We start from the raw sequence: 17,581 nt of genomic DNA on the forward strand, positions 1-17,581 counted from the left end.
TTGCTTAATGACTACGGAATTTGCTTAATGACAACCATGAAAAAGATTGTAAAATTGGATCCAGTCATGTGTGACTCTTTTTATAATCGCCCGCCTAAAGTCAAGGACTAACTGTATGATTTAAAAAAAGAAGTCAGTCAGATTGCTGTGATAGTGTAATGAAGTTCTATCCTTTTTTATTGTGTGTCACACAGAATGATGAGAACAAAGATAGCATTTGAACCCTGCCTCTCTCAGATCCTCAATGGCAGAGGTATCACACTGGTTATTTTTCTCACTCGAGCTAAACTGAGTCCTATTTCCATTTCGTGCCATTTTCATATCTAAAACCGATTGCTTTAAGGTCAACTGCAGCACAACACGTATGGAAGTTACGCTTAATGGAAAGTTGGATAAGATTTTCCTCATCGGTTTGAATTCCAATTACTTGGAGCTGAGTTATTATTTTGAATGTGGAGCCAATGTTCTGGTTTGAATGGCTGGCTTATTGTTGGTTTTTTTTAAAAAAAATGGTTTTCTATAACTGTCAGCCTGATTTGTGAGATAGTTTTACTGTTGTTTTTAAAGTGGAAAAAAATTGCAACGTTGCATGTTTTGCTTTATACAAGCCACTGTGGGAGGCGATTTTGAAAAGCTGGAGGAAAATATTGAAAAACAAACCAAACAGTGCTTTTGGGGTTGATCTGAATCTTCTTCCCATCTAGTAACTGGTGACCATTTCAATGTGCACACAAATGTAAGGAAAAAAATAGGCTGCCCGTGAGCTGAACTCAAATCTCCTCCTCCTTTTCTTCTTTCTTCTTCTTCTCCTTCTCCTTCTCCTTCTCCTTCTCCTTCTCCTTGTTCTTCTTCTTCTCCTAGTTCTTCTTCTTCTCCTCCTCCTCCTCCTCTTCCTTCTTCTTCTAGTTCTTCTTCTTCTTCTTCTTCTTCTTCTTCTTCTCCTCCTCCTCCTCCTCCTCCTCCTCCTCCTCCTCCTCCTCCTCCTCCTCTGTGGGATGCCTGCTTCTTTGGAAAAATAGGACAGCCTGTAACTGTAAGTCATTGACAACCAACTCTCAGAGATACAGTATATGTCATGCTGTTGAGCTATTCAATTAAACATTGCCATGTCATAGCTGATGGTTGTGAAGCTTGTGAGGATTAAGTAATCTTTTGCAGGCCACTGGCATGACACACTTACAACACCCCTGTTCTATAATTAATACTGTGTAATTAATACGAGAGAGCTAATTTGGTGCCGTGAAAAAGGCATCACGCCAGAAATCAGGAGAGCGTAATTTCTAGTTTTGCCTTAAGGCATAAAGACGGCAGAGTGACCTTGGACCAGTCACTTTCTCTCTCTCTCAGCCCCAGGAAGCAGAAAATGGCAAACCACTTCTGAAATCTTGCCAAGAAAACTACAGGGATATTTCCCCCAGTCTTCAAGAATTGGGCCTGATTGAATAGAAGACAATATGCATACTATGTTCCAACCATCCTTTAGTTCAGCACACCTCACATACATCACAACATTGGAAATCCCCCGGTCTGAATAGATCCAGATACAAAGCATAGATTTCTCACACTACTTGGCCTTGTGGTTTAGCCCTTGTCAAAAGGTAGACCTTGCCTGTCGTTTGGTTTAAAATTAAAATTCCATTCCACCCCATCTCCTTTTTTTAGAGTCCACCCAAGTCAACAAGGTTCTTTGTGTACTTGAAGCCTTTGGCGTTTCCCCAGATTTTGGCTTGAGATGAAGAGTGGTAAGGGCAGGCTTTCCAAAATCAAAACTACAAAAGAAAAAGATGAATTGTATGGAATGATCTCACAAGGGCCAAGAACCAAGAGCTGCAGAAAGCAGCAATTTCTTCTGGAAAAATGACTCCAAGGACATCAACAGGAGGAGGGTAAAAAAAAATCAAGGTGGTGACCAAGATCTTATGATCTCATCTTGAATTTGTCCCCGCACCTACAGACCCCCTTCAAACATACCATTACTGTACAATCATCAACTTCAATACCAATCACCCAATAACTACAGGGTTGAGTGGGGACTAGATCCTGGATCTCACCAATGCCAAGAGGTACTGGTGAAAGATGTGTAGCTGGCAACAGCTACACATCTTATATTATTTAGATTATAGCTGTAATCTATAAAAGACTTTGGAGGTGTCCTTGGGCAAAATCTGAAAGAGCCATTAAGAGAAGGAAGTAAGGAAGAAACCATTGAAATAGTCGGAGAAGCAATTACAGATAGTCTTGGCTTATGACCATAATTGGTGGTGCTAAATAAGTTGCATTTGATTTTATGACTTTTTTGCCATGGTTGTTAAGCAAATCACTGCAGCTGTTAAGTGAATCATATAGTTGTTAAGCAAATCCAACTTCCCCCATTGACTTTGTTTGTCAGAAGATGGCTGGGAAGGTCCCAAAGGGTGATCACATGACCTCAGAACACTGCAACACTCCATCATACATTCATGCCAGGGCCAAGCGACCGAATTCTGATCAGTGGAGATGCTGCAACAGTTTGTAAGTGTGAGGACTGGTCATGAGCAACGTAAACGTTGTAAGTCGAGAATTACCTTTAGACAATCCAAATCAGGCATGAGAAAGACACTCATTATAATTCTAAGCATAGGGTGCAAAATTGTCTGCTACAACGTCCTACCTGTCAATGACTACTTCAGCTTCAACCTCAATAATTCACAGGCAAACAATAGATACAGACTCAAGGTAAACCGCTCCAAATTCGATTGCAGAAAATACGACTTCAGCAACAGTGGTCAACACCTGGAATGCTCTACCCGACTTCATTGTTACATCCTCAAATCCTCACAGATTCAACCTCAAACTGTCTACCGTGAACCTCACCCCATTCCTAAGAGGGCCGTAAAGGGGGAGTGCATAAGCGCATCAGCGTGCCTACCATCCCTATCCTACTGTCCCCCTTTATCTGTATTTACTTCCTTTGTTCATGTTTATGTTCATACCTATATTGTTATCTTGTACATGTTTGACAAGCAAACAAAACAAACGAATACATAATGTTATCTTGATATTGTTCAATGTTAGATGGAATAAGAGAAAACTGGACAGGCATTCGTGATTACAGTATGTTAATCCTGAATAACAATAATAAAGTAGCATTATTGGAAACCTGGCAGCGTCTGTTTCTTAACCTGAGCCACCTGGTCCAGGAATAATTTTAGGAATTTGGGTCCTCATTATCTCTTATCCAATATTTGGTAGTAGGGAAATGCAAGGGTTATTGGGAGAGTAAACTGTGACCTTTGGGGATGTGAAACTTCCACACTGTTGGAAGTTCACTGTTAAGACATCTGAGGCAGTGGTGAAATTCAAGTTTTTCCCTAGTGGTTCTATGGGTGTGGCCAGAGAAGGGTATTGCGAAATCTCCATTCCCACCCCACCAGTCAGAGGTGGTATTTGCAGGTTCTCCAAGCTACCGTATTTTTCGGAGTATAAGATGCACCATTTTCCCTCAAAAAAGAGGGTGAAAATCTGGGTGCATCTTATACACTGAATACATCATTTTTGGCCTCCCGAAACCCTGAGCCCTTCACCAAAATGGCCATGCATAGCCTTTAGGAGGCTTCCAGAGTGCTCCTGGGGGCTGGGGAGGGCAAAAATGAGTGAAAATGGGCCTTTTTTTGCTTGTTTCCCCCCCACAGCCCCCAGAAGCACTCTACAATCCTCCTAAAGGCTATGCATGCCCTTTTTTCACAAAAAACAGGCCCTTTTTGGGAGGTCTGCAGAGTGCAAAAACTTTTTTTAAAATTTACTTCTCAAAATCTTGGTGCGTCTTATACTCTGAAAAATACGGTACTCAAAATTTCCACTACGGTTCTCCAGAACCTGTTAGAACCTGCTGAATTTCACCCCTGATCTGAGGGCATCCAGCTGGGAGGGACTGTATAATGTATAATTGATGGTTCTTCCAAGAATTTAAGGTTGGATTCAGAACATCTCTTCTAGAGACAGCGATTGACTCAAAGTCACCAGTAAATTTCCATGATTAAATGTGGAATTCAGGAGCATCCATGGATGGAAATAGAAGAAGTCAAGATGATGCCTTTGGCTGCTCAATGGAAAGCCCCACCCTTTTTTCTGTGTCCAATAACATATGGTAGGGCTTTGGTCACCCACTCATGGGTACCATCTTGGTTTTTTTTAAAAAACTCTTATTCCAAATACTCCTGAATGGGTTGAACCTGGATCTCTTCTTTTCCCTATAATTAAGATTAAAAAAATAAGCCAGGCATGACTAAACTAGATATCATTTCCCCAGGCCAAAAAGTCTGCAATTTTCTTGAGTAAAGAAAGAAGAAACAAGGAAGGAAGGGAAGGCCAACCCATATGAAATTCCATGGGCTGGAGCCATAAATATTTACTGGAATTAATAAGTCCAGATTGACCTTTGCAGGAAAGAAGAGTGTTTTTGGCTTTGCTTTAAAACATTTTTTTAAATAAACAGATCGTACTCAAAGAATGCAATTTAGAAATCAAATTTCAAATGGAAAGTCTTTCAGTTTAAGATATTTGCACAGTGTTGTTTTCATGCAGTGTGTCATAAGTACAGAATGGCTGGCTTCACCCTTTGCCCTAAACTATGGTTTGATGAAAAAGCCATAACTGAATGCATTCAGACAACACTCTGTTTCCAGGCATAGGGTTACAAGATTAGCAGGAACCCTTGGGATGTTGTTCATTTATCAGATGTGTGGTTAGTATAGGTTTTATATCTTAATTGTTTGGCAGAGGATTATTTTATTTGGCATTTAATCTCCTCCAATGCATTCTTTAGAGGGTCGCAGTGACTCGGTGGCTAAGATGCTGAGCTTGTTGATCAGAAAGGTTGGCAGTTTGGCGGTTCGAATCCCTAGCGCCACATAACAGCTTCTGCCAACCTAGCAGTTCAAAAGCATGCAAAAATGCAAGTAGAAAAATAGGGACCACCTTTGGTAGGAAAGTAACAGTTCTCTGTGCGCCTTTGGCATTTAGTCATGCCAGCCACGTGACCACGGAGAAATCTTTGGACAGTGCTGGCTCTCTGGCCTTGAAACAGAAATGAGCACTGCCCCCTAGAATTGGGAACGACTAGCACATATGTGCGAGAGGAATCTTTATCTTTACCTTTCATGCTTTCTTTGTAACTATAATTTGTTTAAATTTGAAGCCCTTTTATTTTGTTGACACTAATAGTTTTCGATACTATTACTCCATTGTAACTTTAGATGTTATCATACTTAATATAATTTTACTTTTTCATTGTAATTGAATAGAGGCTATATCCTGGACCTCACATATAGATGTTAGATTATTTTACAAATGTATTTTAATTCTATCTTAAGTTTAATTTGTTTATTATCTGTACTGGTCTATGACAGCAATTAAATTGAATTGGAATAAATGGCATTTTATTAACAGTTAGCCACCCAAAGAGCAAACATCAATCATAAATCTGATTTACAAACCAGAATGGTAGGATTTACAAATACATTATGAACCAAACCCAAATTAATTAACATTACTAGTAGTCTCAACTTATGACTATTTTTCACACTTAATGTCTGTTGCAATATCCCAACAGCCATGGGATCAAAATTAGAACACTTAGCAACTGGCTGATATTTATGACAATTGCAGTGTCCTGAGGTCAAAGATTTTGCAACCTTTTGATAAGCAAAGTCAGATTCCCTTAACAACCGTGTTACTAACTTAACAATTGCAGTGATTCATTTAATGACTGTGTCAAGAAAGGTTGCAAAATGGAGCTCAACAACTATCTTGCTTAGCAACAGAAATTTTGGGTTCAATTGCAGTCATAATTCATCATTCATAACTCAGTTGATTCCAGGGTCTTTTAAGAAGAAAGGGGGCTTGGCAGCTCTGCAGCACCACCTTCCATAGGAACTGCTGGGATTTGGAAGCTACGCTTAGGCAAATATCCACTTTATGAAATAAGAGTGTGGTCGGAAGGTGTAAGCGATTTATGGTATTCTCTTTTTTTATTCCAAACCCTACAGCAGTTGAGAGTAGGATAGTGATGAAATGGCACTTTTTGTCCTCAGTATTTCAGGTGTTGGTTTCAACAGCTTCTGAGAATCTGGACCATAAATTGCACTACTTTTAAAAATGAAGTCAAATCTTGTTTAAATTCCTCCAGTCAAACTCAAATCCTACATGAAAGGCCCGCATAGGATTTTTTTTGGCAACTGTGCAGATGGTTTGTCCTATCCTTTTTCTGGAAAGTTTCTTTACTTTCCTAGCCTACAAGTTGGGATTTCCAGGTGAGTAAGCTTCCCATCCAAGCATTCAAACAGGTCTGAACTCCAGGTTTCCTAGATGCTGCTGAAAGCTGAGCAACCATCATAGAAATTGAATTGGATGGTCCAATTGACTTTAAGGGAGCTGACATTCAGGTAAGACTTCCTACTTTGAGACCATAAGTCTCGATATAAATGCTGCAAATATTAAGGATTATTGTTGGGGGCAATATGTTGACTCTGTCAGCTACTTACAGAGGGCTGTAAAAGCACTGTGAAGCAGTATATAAGTCTAAGCGCTATTTCTATTGCCCAAGTTTCTTATATGTTATTATGTTTAACATGTTATGTTATATGCTAAAACATATGAAGAACGGTTGCAAGAACTGGGTATGTCTAGTTTGATTAAAATAAGGACCAGGGGAGATATGATAGCAGTGTCCCAATATCTCAGGGGCTGCCACAAAGAAGAGGAGTCAAGCTATGCTCCAAAGCACCTGAGGGCAGGAAAAGAAGCAATGGGTGGAAACTAATCAAGGAGAGAAGCAACTTAGAACTAAGGAGAAATTTCCTGACAGTTAGAACAATTAATCAGTGGAACAATTTGACTCCAGAAGTTGTAAAAGCTCCAACACTGGACGTTTTAAAGATGTTGGATAACATTTGTCTGAAGTGGTGTAGGGTTTCCTGCCTAAGCAGGGGGTTGGACTAGAAGACCTCCAAGGTCACTTCCAACTATTCTATTTTATTCTATTCTGTTCTGTTCTGTTCTGTTCTATGCTATGCTATGCTATGCTATGCTATGCTATGCCATGCCATGCTATTCCTATTCCTATTCCTATTCCTCTTCTATTATATTCTATTCTAATTCTATGCTAAACCATGCCATGCCATGCCATTCTATTCTATTCTATTCTATTCATTCTTTCCTTATTCCATTCCATTTCCATTTCTATTCATTCTTTCCTTATTCCTATCCTATCGTGTCCTGTCCTCACGCCCCATGGGGAGAGGATGATTCTCAAGTTTCTTCATTATCCCCAAACTCCGGAAAATTTCCGCGCAGCCACATCCTGACTTCCCGACGTTCCCTGACCGGTCCAGCCTGCCAGGCACCCGCTGTTTGGAACGTGGCGGGAAGGTCCCAGCCGGTTGGTTGACTTGGGAGCGCGCGGATTTGACCCTCAAACGCTCTTCTGCGAAGCGGGTCCCGCAGCTCCATTCGGCCAGCAAAGCGACTCGGGCGGGCTTCCAAAAAGCCAGCAGGGGGGCAAAAGGGACGGAGGGGGCGGGAAGAGGCGGAGGCCAGGAGAGGGTGGGAGGGCTCCAAGCCCCCACCATCCTCCCGTTGCCCACAGGAGGCGGGGAGCCAGAGACCGCGGGACGTCCGGCAAACCAGAGCCCACTGCAAGCCCGGAGCAGGTTTTGCGACAGGTCCCACCGAAGAAAGTCAGGATGGGAAGCTGGAAGGTCCTGGCGTATCTCTTGCTGCCCGCCTTGGCAGGGATGCAGCCGGGGGTGCTGGGCAAGGGGTCCCCGGAGCGCTCTCCGCATCGCCTGCAACACGGATCCTGCACCTACACCTTCCTGCTGCCCGAGCTGGGGGGCTGCGATGCCCCGGCGCCTGCCGCCGCCGCTCCCCCGTTCCAAGTGTCCAACTCGCTCCAGAGAGATGCGCCGCCCTTGGCCGAAGCCCAGTGGCCCGTCCAGCGGCTGCAACAGCTGGAGACCGTCATGGAGAACAACACCCAGTGGCTGCAGAAGGTGGGGAGGAGGGAAGGGCGAGGGTGCTAAGGCCGAAGGAGCGGGGCAAAAGGTGCAGGGATCAGCCCCTGGGGATTGAGGGGGGCGCTGGGGAGGGAGGAAGGGGTGTGTGTGTGTGTTTGTTTGTTGTATGCATTCACTGCACTCGGTTGGGCTGTGGGGTGTGGGTGGACACGTGAAAAGCATGGGGTCAACTCACAACAGTCCATGTCTGGTGCAATAGCCAAGAAATTTATTTTATTTTCATTTTATTTGTTTTGGTTTGTCAAGTATGTATGAGGGGAAAAAAACCAGTCTAAGCATAAATATATAAACATAGAAGCAGGTATACATATGTATATACATAAGAAACAAGTACAAATAGGTGTGATTAGTCATTCCACACATTTGGAACATTGAAGCTATGGTGGAATAATGAGTGATTTTCATAATATTAAAGGACAATATCTAGGAAGGGATAACAAATATAGGGGCGCAAAGAAAGGTTATTTATGTTTAAATGAATAAATGGGGAATTGTAAAAGAAATATGAAATGAGATAAATATTGTCGAAGTTGGAAGATAAAAATTTCATATACTATTTGTATTATTACTGTTAATATTGTCCAAAAAAGATTTGACCCAGTCAATGCAAGGTCCACAAATTATGTATGTTTATTACTGGGAAAAGAAAAAAGAAAAAAAAAGAAAAAGAAATGAGTACAAATAAATGGGGACCAAGACGGAAGGCACGCTGGTGCGCTTATGCACACCCCTTTACAGACCTCTTAGGAATGGGGTGAGGTCCACGGTAGACAGCTTAAGGTTAAAGTTTTAGGGATTTGAGGATGTAACAACAGAGCCAGGTAGAACATTCCAGGCATTGACCACTCTGTTGCTGAAGTCTTTTTTTTTGCAATCGAGTTTAGAGCGGTTTGCCTTGAGTTTGTATCAATCGTCTTCCCATGTATTATTGCAGTTGAAGCTGAAGTAGTTGTTGACAAGTAGGACGTTGTAGCAGACAATTTTGTGTACTATGCTTAGAATTATAATGAGTGTCTTTCTCATTAGACTGAAGGCGGCACAGTTTTAGGTTGTCCAGGTCCAAAATTTCAAGCCTGGTGGCACAAGAGATTCTATTGCGAGCAGAGGAGTGGAGCATTCTTCTCGTGAAATACCCCCAGACCTGCTCAATTGTATTAATGTCCGATATACAGTGTGGATTCCAGGCAGACCAGCTGTGTTCGAGGATTGGTCTGGCAAAGGTTTTGTATGGCCTAGTTAGCAGTGCAATGTTACTGGAGAAGAAGCTTCGCAAAATTAGATTAACAACTCTTAATGCGTTTTCGGCAATGCTGCTACAGTGAGTTCTGGGGCTTAGATCTTTTGAAATGAGTACTCCTAGGTCCTTGACAGAGGGAGGGACTGGAAATGGATTCATGACAATCAGGGTTTACCTGGTATGTGTGAATGTAGGAAGGACTTTCACTGGTTGGAGTCTAAGATAAATATCTAAGGTAAGGTCTTTCTTTGGTGGAGGTCTCAGGACTGTGCCGTGCTGGTCTCTTTGCAAGTGTGGCCCAGGGAAGACAGACAGAGAGACAGAGAGACAGAGAGAGAGACAGAGAGAGAGAGAGAGAGAGAGAGAGAGAGAGAGAGAGAGAGAGAGAGAGAGAGAGAGAGAGAGAGAGAGAGAGAGAGAGAGAGAGAGAGAGATGGATGTCCTTTATCTGCACTGCACTGAAGCCTTGCAAGAAAAGCAACAGGCTGTGAAAAGCGACTACGCTGACTGGCACATTTGTTTTGCAGGTTTAACAGCAGCTTGCTTGTGGTTTAACGTATTCTGAGTCCGGTGCCATAACAGTTTGTAAGGATTTATGACTTAGGATGCTGTGCAGACCAATGGCAAATGAGTCAGTATTTATTTTTCTATTTGATTGATTAGAATTTTATCTAAGAACTAAGAATGACTTGCCTCCAGAAGTTGTGGGTGCTCCAATACTGGAGATTTTTAAGAAGAGACTGGACAAATATTTGTCTGAAAGGGAATAGAGTCTCCTGCTTGAGCAGGGGGTTGGACTAGAAGACCTCCAAGGTCCCTTCCAACTCTTTTATTCTGTTATCCCAACTTTATAAGTTAATTAAGGCAGCAAACATACTAATGCTCTTTCCTCTCCCAACACCCCCCCCCCAAACAATCTTTTGAGGTGAGTTGGGCTTAAGAGAGAGTATCCAGCCAAAGTCAGTTCAGTTCAGTTGCGTTTATTTATAGGCCGCCCTTTTCCCTGAGGGGACTCAGGGCGGCTAACAACTTATGGGAGGGGAAGACGTACAATAACATAAAAACACAGTATGTAGTTAAAATCAAACAACATTCATTCAACATTCGGGCGGGGGCAAACTATGGTCTTTACCCCCAGGCCTGGCGGGATAGCCAGATCTTGAGGGCTGTGCAGAAGGTCTGAAGGGTGGTGAGGGTACGAATCTCCACGGGGAGATCGTTCCAGAGGGTCGGAGCTGCTACAGAAAAGGCTCTCCTCCGCGTAGTTGCCAGCCGGCACTGGCTGGCAGATGGCACTCGGAGGAGGCCTAATCTGTGGGATCTTATGGGTCGAGAGGAGGTAATTGGCAGGAGGCGGTCTCCCAAGTACGCAGATCCACTACCATGAAGGGCTTTATAGGTAGTAAGAAGCACCTTGAAGCGCACACGGAGATCAACAGGTAGCCAGTGCAGCTTGCGGAGGATAGGTGTTATGTGGGCGAACCGAGGTGCACCCACGATCACTCGCGCGGCCGCATTCTGGACTAGCTGAAGCCGCCGGATGCTCTTCAAGGGCAGCCCCATGTAGAGCACGTTGCAGTATTCCAGCCTAGAGGTCACGAGGGCGCGAGTGACTGTTGTGAGAGCCTCCCGATTCAGGTAGGGTCGCAACTGGCGCACCAGGCGAACCTGGGCAAATGCCCCCCTGGTCACAGCCGACAGGTGGTGATCAAAGGTCAGCTGTGGATCCAGGAGGACTCCCAAGTTGCGAACCCTGTCTGAGGGGTGTAAATTTTGGCCCCCCAGCCTGAGCGTTGGAACACTAACCAAATTTTTGGGAGGGAAACACAACAGCCACTCGGTCTTTTCTGGGTTGAGTACAAGCTTGTTAGCCCGCATCCAGTCCCTAACGGCTTCAAGACCCCGGCTCATCACGTCCACCGCTTCATTGAGTTGGCACGGGGCGGACAGATACAGCTGCGTATCGTCCGCATATTGGTGGTATCTTATCCCGTGCCTCCGAATGATCTTGCCCAGCGGTTTCATGTAGATGTTAAATAGTACGGGGGACAGGACCGACCCCTGCGGCACCCCATATGATAGGGGCCTCGTGGTCGATCTCTGACCCCCGACCAACACCGACTGCGACCTGTCCGAGAGGTAGGAGGAGAACCACTGCAAAACAGTGCCTCCCACCCCCACCTCCCGCAGTCGTCGCAGAAGAATACCATGGTCGATGGTATCGAAAGCCGCCGAGAGGTCGAGGAGAACCAAGATGGAGGCATGGCCTCCATCCCTGGCTCTCCAGAGATCATCGGTCAATGCGACCAAAGCGGTTTCTGTGCTGTAACCAGGTCTGAAGCCGGACTGGAAGGGGTCCAGGTAATCGGCTTCCTCCAAGGACCGCTGGAGCTGGTAGGCCACCACCTTCTCAACAACCTTCCCAATAAAGGGGAGGTTGGAGACTGGACGGTAGTTGTTAAGTACGGCTGGATCCAAAGATGGTTTCTTCAGGAGGGGTCTCACCACCGCCGTTTTAAGTGCGGCGGGGAAGTGCCCCTCCCGAAGCGAGGCGGTAATAACCGCTTGGATCCAGCCCCGTGTCACCTCCCTGCTGTTAGCAACCAGCCAGGAGGGACACGGGTCCAGTACACAGGTGGAGGCGCTCACAGCCCTCATGGCCTTGTCCACGTCCCCGGGAGTAACATCCTGAAACTCAACCCAGCGATGGTCAACCAAATCGTCCTCTCGTGCCTCGGCTGGTTCTGCAAAGGTGGAGTCCAAATCCGACCGAAACCGAGCAACTTTGTCCGCCAAGAACTGGGCATAATCTTCAGCCCTACCCTGCAAGGGGTCCCCCGTATCCCTCTTATTTAAGAGGGAGCGGGTTATCCTAAACAGGGCGGCTGGACGAGACTCGGCGGACGCAACCAAGGTGGCAATATAAGATCTCTTTGCTGCCCTAAATGCCCTGATGTAATCCTTGGTGCAGGTTGTTAAAAGTGCTCGGTTCGGTTCGGATTTATCGGACCTCCAAAGTCATCCAACCAGCTGTAATGCCTAAGGTAGGATAGAACTCAGTGTCCTGGTGATTGGCCTGAAGTTATCCAGCCAGTTTTCTGCCTAAGGCAGGACCAGAACTCATAGTCTCTGGGTTTCTAGCCTGGTGCCTTAAAATACTACACCAGATTGATTGTCTCTAGGGACATGCTTAAATAGGTGGCTTCGTGCAGTGTACTAAACTAAAACCAAACAAATCCCATTTTGGTTTGACAGCAAATAGCACACTCCTTACCAGTACTGATGATGTTACCTAGTTTGGTAATGAAATGTCTGCAAGCTCAGAGAGCAGCAAGGACCCCTCATTTCTACCCTAAGCTCCAAATATTCTCCTTTCTTGGTGCAGTTTGTTTTATTGCAATGGGTGACTCAAACCAAACTTCTGATCCTTAAACCTTTATTGTCAATCAAATCAAATCAAATCAAATTGTGGTTCTTCTTGTTGTTGTTAATACTCTTGTGTCATTAAGTCTGATGGCTTTAATTTTAATCAGTTTGGGCTGAACCACCACAAGGGACTCGCTTCCTCACCCTAAGGCACGGGTGGAATATATTTGTGTGAATAGACTTTGCTGTTGAGGAGCGGGGAGAATTCATTGGGAGGAATGGTGATCCAAAATGGGTGGGTGGGATTATCACAAAAGTGCTGGGATCTTCATTTCTCTCCCTGTTACATGGAAGGGAATTTTCTTGGCTTTTCAAAAAAAAAATTCTCCTACAGTTTTGATACTGAATAGCAGAAAACCCAGAAAACTATTAAATAGAAAAGGCAAACTATAAATTTTTGGCAGAGGTTGCTCATGCATGTCATTAAATGGGCATGGTGATGGGAGTTCCTATTATATTAACTTCAATCCAGCAAACCATATTATGGCTTTGAGGGATGTGTGGGGCCAGGAAGAAGCATCGAAAAGTTGTCGTCTGGATAATTTTGGTGGCCAAGATTTTTTTTGTCCCTTCAAAATTAGTGCGTGACAGAGGTGCAAGAGAGTTGTGTGTTACTTAGAATTGAGTTGGACAAAGAGTCTCCAGATCAGGGATGGGTTGCTCCTGGTTTTACTACCGGTTCGCAACCCGTGTGCAATGCGCGTTGTGCATGCATGCGCTTTTGAGTGTAAATTGTTCTTCACACATGCGCAGAACAATTTACAGTGAACTGCACAGCGCACTCATTAAAAACCAAAATGGCGGCGGGGAGGGAGCCGGGGAGGGAACCGGTTTGGGGGCATGGCCAGCCTGAATTCCACTACTGGTTTGGCTAAATCGGGCCAAACTGGGAGCAACCCACCTCTGCTCCAGATCTAGTATGTGTGTCATTGCTGTACTTTGTTGGCATAACAATTTAGGCCCCTTAAGATTTTGGTCCTCAACTTATGATCACAGATAGGTACAGGTTGTCATCGACTTACAACAGTTCATTTAGTGACCGAAGTTACAACGGCACTTATGACCATTGCAGCATCTCTGTGATCATATGGTTTACATTCAGAGGCTTGACGACGGGTTCACATTTATGACGGTTGCAGTTTCCTGGGGTCATGCGATCCTCTTTTGCAACCTTCAGTCAAGCAAAGTCCATGGGGAAGCCAGATTCACTTAACAGCGGTGTTACTAATTTTAACAACTGCAGCAATTCGCTTAAAAAACTGGGGCAAGATAAGTCATAAAGTGGAGCAAAACTCACTTAACAAATTTCTCATTTAGCAACATCAATTGTGGGCTCCATTGCAGTCATAGGTCAAGGACTACCTGTACTGGAGAATTCATCATTAAGCAGTGTGGTCATTAAGCGAGGCATCACAGGACAATGCACGATTTTGCAACCTTTTTGCTGTAGTTGTTAAATGAATCACACAGTTCCCCATTGACTTTGCTTGTCACAAGCGGCTGTGAAGGTTGAAAATGGTCATCATAGGACCTCGGGATGCTGCAACCGTTGTAGATACAATGCTGGTTGACAAGCCACCAAATTTTGACCATTGGGAGATTGCGATGCTTAGGGCGGGGACTGATCGTATGTCACTTTTTCCCAGCAACGTCATAACTGCAAACAGATTCTAAATGAAACCAAAAGTGCATATACAAACTAGGTGAAACCAGGCTTAACAGCAGTGACTGTGAAAGGAATCTTGGAATCTTAGTGGACAACCAGCTAAATATGAGCCAGCAGTGTGCAGGGGCAGCCAAAAAAGCCAATGCAATCCTAGATTGCATTAACAGAGGGATACAATCAAGATCAAGGGAGGTACTAATACCACTCTATAAAGCCCTAGTAAGACCACACCTAGAGTACTGCATCCAGTTTTGGTCACCACACTATAAAAAAGATGTTGAGATTCTAAAAAGAGTGCAGAGAAGAGCAACCAGGATGATTAGGGGACTGGAGGCTAAAACATACGATGAAGGGTTGCAGGAACTAGGCATGGCTAGTCTAGTGAAGAGAAGGACCAGGGAAAACATGATAGCAGTCTTCCAGTATTTGAGGGGATGCCACAGAGAGGAGGGGGGTCAAATCATTTCCCAAAACACCTGAAGGGCAGAAAAGGAATAATGGATGGAAACGGAACAAGGAGAGATTCAACCTAGAAATGAGGAGGAATTTTCTGAGAGTGAGAACAATCAACCCATGGAACACAAGTTGCCTTCAGAGGTTCTGGGAGCTTCATCACTGGAAGCTTTCAAGAAGAGACTGGACTGCCATTTGTCAGAAATGGTGTAGGGTCTCCTGCTTGAGCAGGGGGTTGGACCAGATGACCTATAAAGTCCTTTCCAACTCTGTTAATCTGAATGGTCATAAATCGAGGACTTTCTGTACATTCCTTGGAAGTGTAGCCAGAGAAGAAAGAAGCTGGAAACTCTAGTTCACTAATACCCCTATATCCCACCTCTTTTTCATACCAGCTTCTGAGCAGTATACATTGGGGACTTAGCAAAATCTATTTTCATGATGACAGTTCAGGGAGCTGCCAGTTCTTGGAATCCAGCATCAGATGTTCCTGAAAATAATCTGAGCAGGAAGGAGATGCTGTGTGTGTGTGTGCGCGTGTGTGTGTGTGTGTGTCACACACACTACGACAGGGAGTCCTCGACTTACAACAATCCGTTTACTGACCGTCCAAAGTTACAACTGTGCCGGAAAAAGTGTCTTATGACCTATTTTTAACACTTACAAACACCACAATATCCCCTGATCCAAATTCAGATGCTTGGCAACTGACTCCTATTTATGATGGCCACCGTGCCCCAGGGTCATGTGATCCCCTTCTGGGGAAGCCAGATTTGCTTAACAACCACCCTACTAACTTAACAGCTGCAGTGTTTTGCTTAACCACCACGGCAAGAAAGCTTGTAAAACGTTGCAAAGTTGACTTAACCCATGTTTCACTTAGCAACAGAAATTTTGGGCTCAATGGTGGTTGTACATCGAGAACATTTCCTCGGGGAGTTGCCAATCTTGTCAGTGCTCACAGCCATGTCGGATCCCCAGGTGAGAACATGTGGCATGTTTCCCATCTGTAAAGTCCTGCCAATTCCACCCCACACCTACCCCACTCCCGTTTCTCTGCCTTTAACTGCAGCGAGGTCTTCAGATTGCAGCCCTGAAGAATTCCATGGCTATAAAGGCACCCGAGGAAATCACTCTCCATCTCCATCCATTGGCAGAAGTTAAAATGATTTGGGAAGCCACATAGGCTGGTAGGCCCAGTGATGCTCCTGCCTAAATATTTGAAAAATATCTGAATGAGCAGAATAGATTTCTTTATTGGTAAGGTGACCAGACGTCCCGCTTTTGGCGGGACAGTCCCGCAGCGTGTTCAAAAAGTCCCAATTTTCCAAAAGAAAGAAAATCAATTTTTAAAAGGACGCTATCCTACTATTTTATTTTTCTTTATGTACACTGAGAGCATATTCACCAAAGACAAATTCCTTGTGTGCCCAATCACACTTGGCTAATAAACTATTCTACTCTACTCTACTCTACTCTACTCATTTCTATTTCAATTCTAACAAGGAGTTTAGCTTCTCTCTCTTGAAAATGTAAGCTAGCATAAGGCATTATAATGCAAGCTAGCCTTAGCTTTCAAACAGTTCATTTAGTGACCAAAGTTACAATGGCATTGAAAAAAGTGACTGATGACCATTTTTCACACTTAGTGACCATTTTCACACTTAGCGACCATTGCAGCATCCTCATGGTCACGTGATCAAAAATTTGATGTTTGGCAACAGATTCGTATTTATGATGGTTTCAGTGTCCTGGGGTCATGTAATTGCCTTTTGTGACCTTTTGACAAAGTCAAATGGGGAAACCAGATTCACTTATGTTACTAACTTATCAGTTGCAGTTATTCACTTAAGAACTGTGGCAAGAAAGGTGGTATAATGGGTCAATGGTGTCCCTCTTTACCAATCTGAAAATCTGGTCGCCTTATTTATTGGCCAAGTGTGATTGGACACACAAGGAATTTGTCTTTGGTGCAAATGCTCTCAGTGTACATAAAGAAGAATAAAATAGAACACATTCATCAAGAATCATAAAATATAACATTTAGTGAAAGTCATAAGTTACTAATAAGCAATCAAATCGTACTAGGAAACAAATAAAACAATATCAATTGAAAGATACAAGCAACGTGGTTATAGTCATAAGTGGGACAAGATAGGTACTAGGAAGGAAGAGAATAATAATAGTAATACAGTCTTAGTAAGTAATTTGACAGTTTTGTGGGAATTAGTTGTTTAGCAGAGTGATGGCATTCGGGGAAAAACTGTCTTGTGTCTAGTTGCTCTGGTGTGCAGTGCTCTATAGCATTGTTTTGAGAGGTTGAAACAATTTATGTCCAGGGTGTAAATTGATAAATTGACATAAATTGATGGGCAATATCCTGCTATGGATTCCCCGAACCTCTCTCCATCTTCCAACACGCCAGTTATTTAATTAGAATTTTTGGTTCTTAAAATAACAAGCTGGCCAGTTATCAGCACATAAGTACACATACTGGCAGGAAAGGCGAGAGCAGGAGGAGGAGGAAAAGCGAGTGATATTTTTAGGGCTGTTTTTGCATCTACTGTTTCGTCTTCCAGGCTACGGATTTTGAAAGTGTTCTAAGCATTTTAATAGCTGGCATAATCTTCCATTTTAAAATGTGTGTGCCGTGTTTAAAGCTGATGAAGACGTGCTTGTCTTAATTGCCAAGACTACATACTTTTTAAAAAATTAAGATTATCGTATATAAAATACAAAGAAAAT

General features: G+C 43.7%; 1 protein-coding gene across 1 annotated transcript in view; it reads left to right on the forward strand.

Annotated features, from left to right (window-relative positions):
* The first annotated feature begins 7,627 nt into the window (after nucleotides 1-7,627).
* LOC116515391 (angiopoietin-2-like) overlaps nucleotides 7,628-17,581 on the forward strand; it is a 35,743-nt gene continuing 25,789 nt past the window's right edge. Inside the window, exon 1 of the mRNA XM_032227390.1 lies at nucleotides 7,628-8,030. Within this exon, the coding sequence (XP_032083281.1) occupies nucleotides 7,722-8,030 (309 nt within the window). The 5' untranslated portion in view covers nucleotides 7,628-7,721. The remainder of the gene's footprint in view (nucleotides 8,031-17,581) is intronic.

Source organism: Thamnophis elegans, chromosome 12 (assembly GCF_009769535.1).
Source record: "Thamnophis elegans isolate rThaEle1 chromosome 12, rThaEle1.pri, whole genome shotgun sequence".
In the NCBI taxonomy this organism is placed as follows: Eukaryota; Metazoa; Chordata; class Lepidosauria; order Squamata; family Colubridae; genus Thamnophis; species Thamnophis elegans.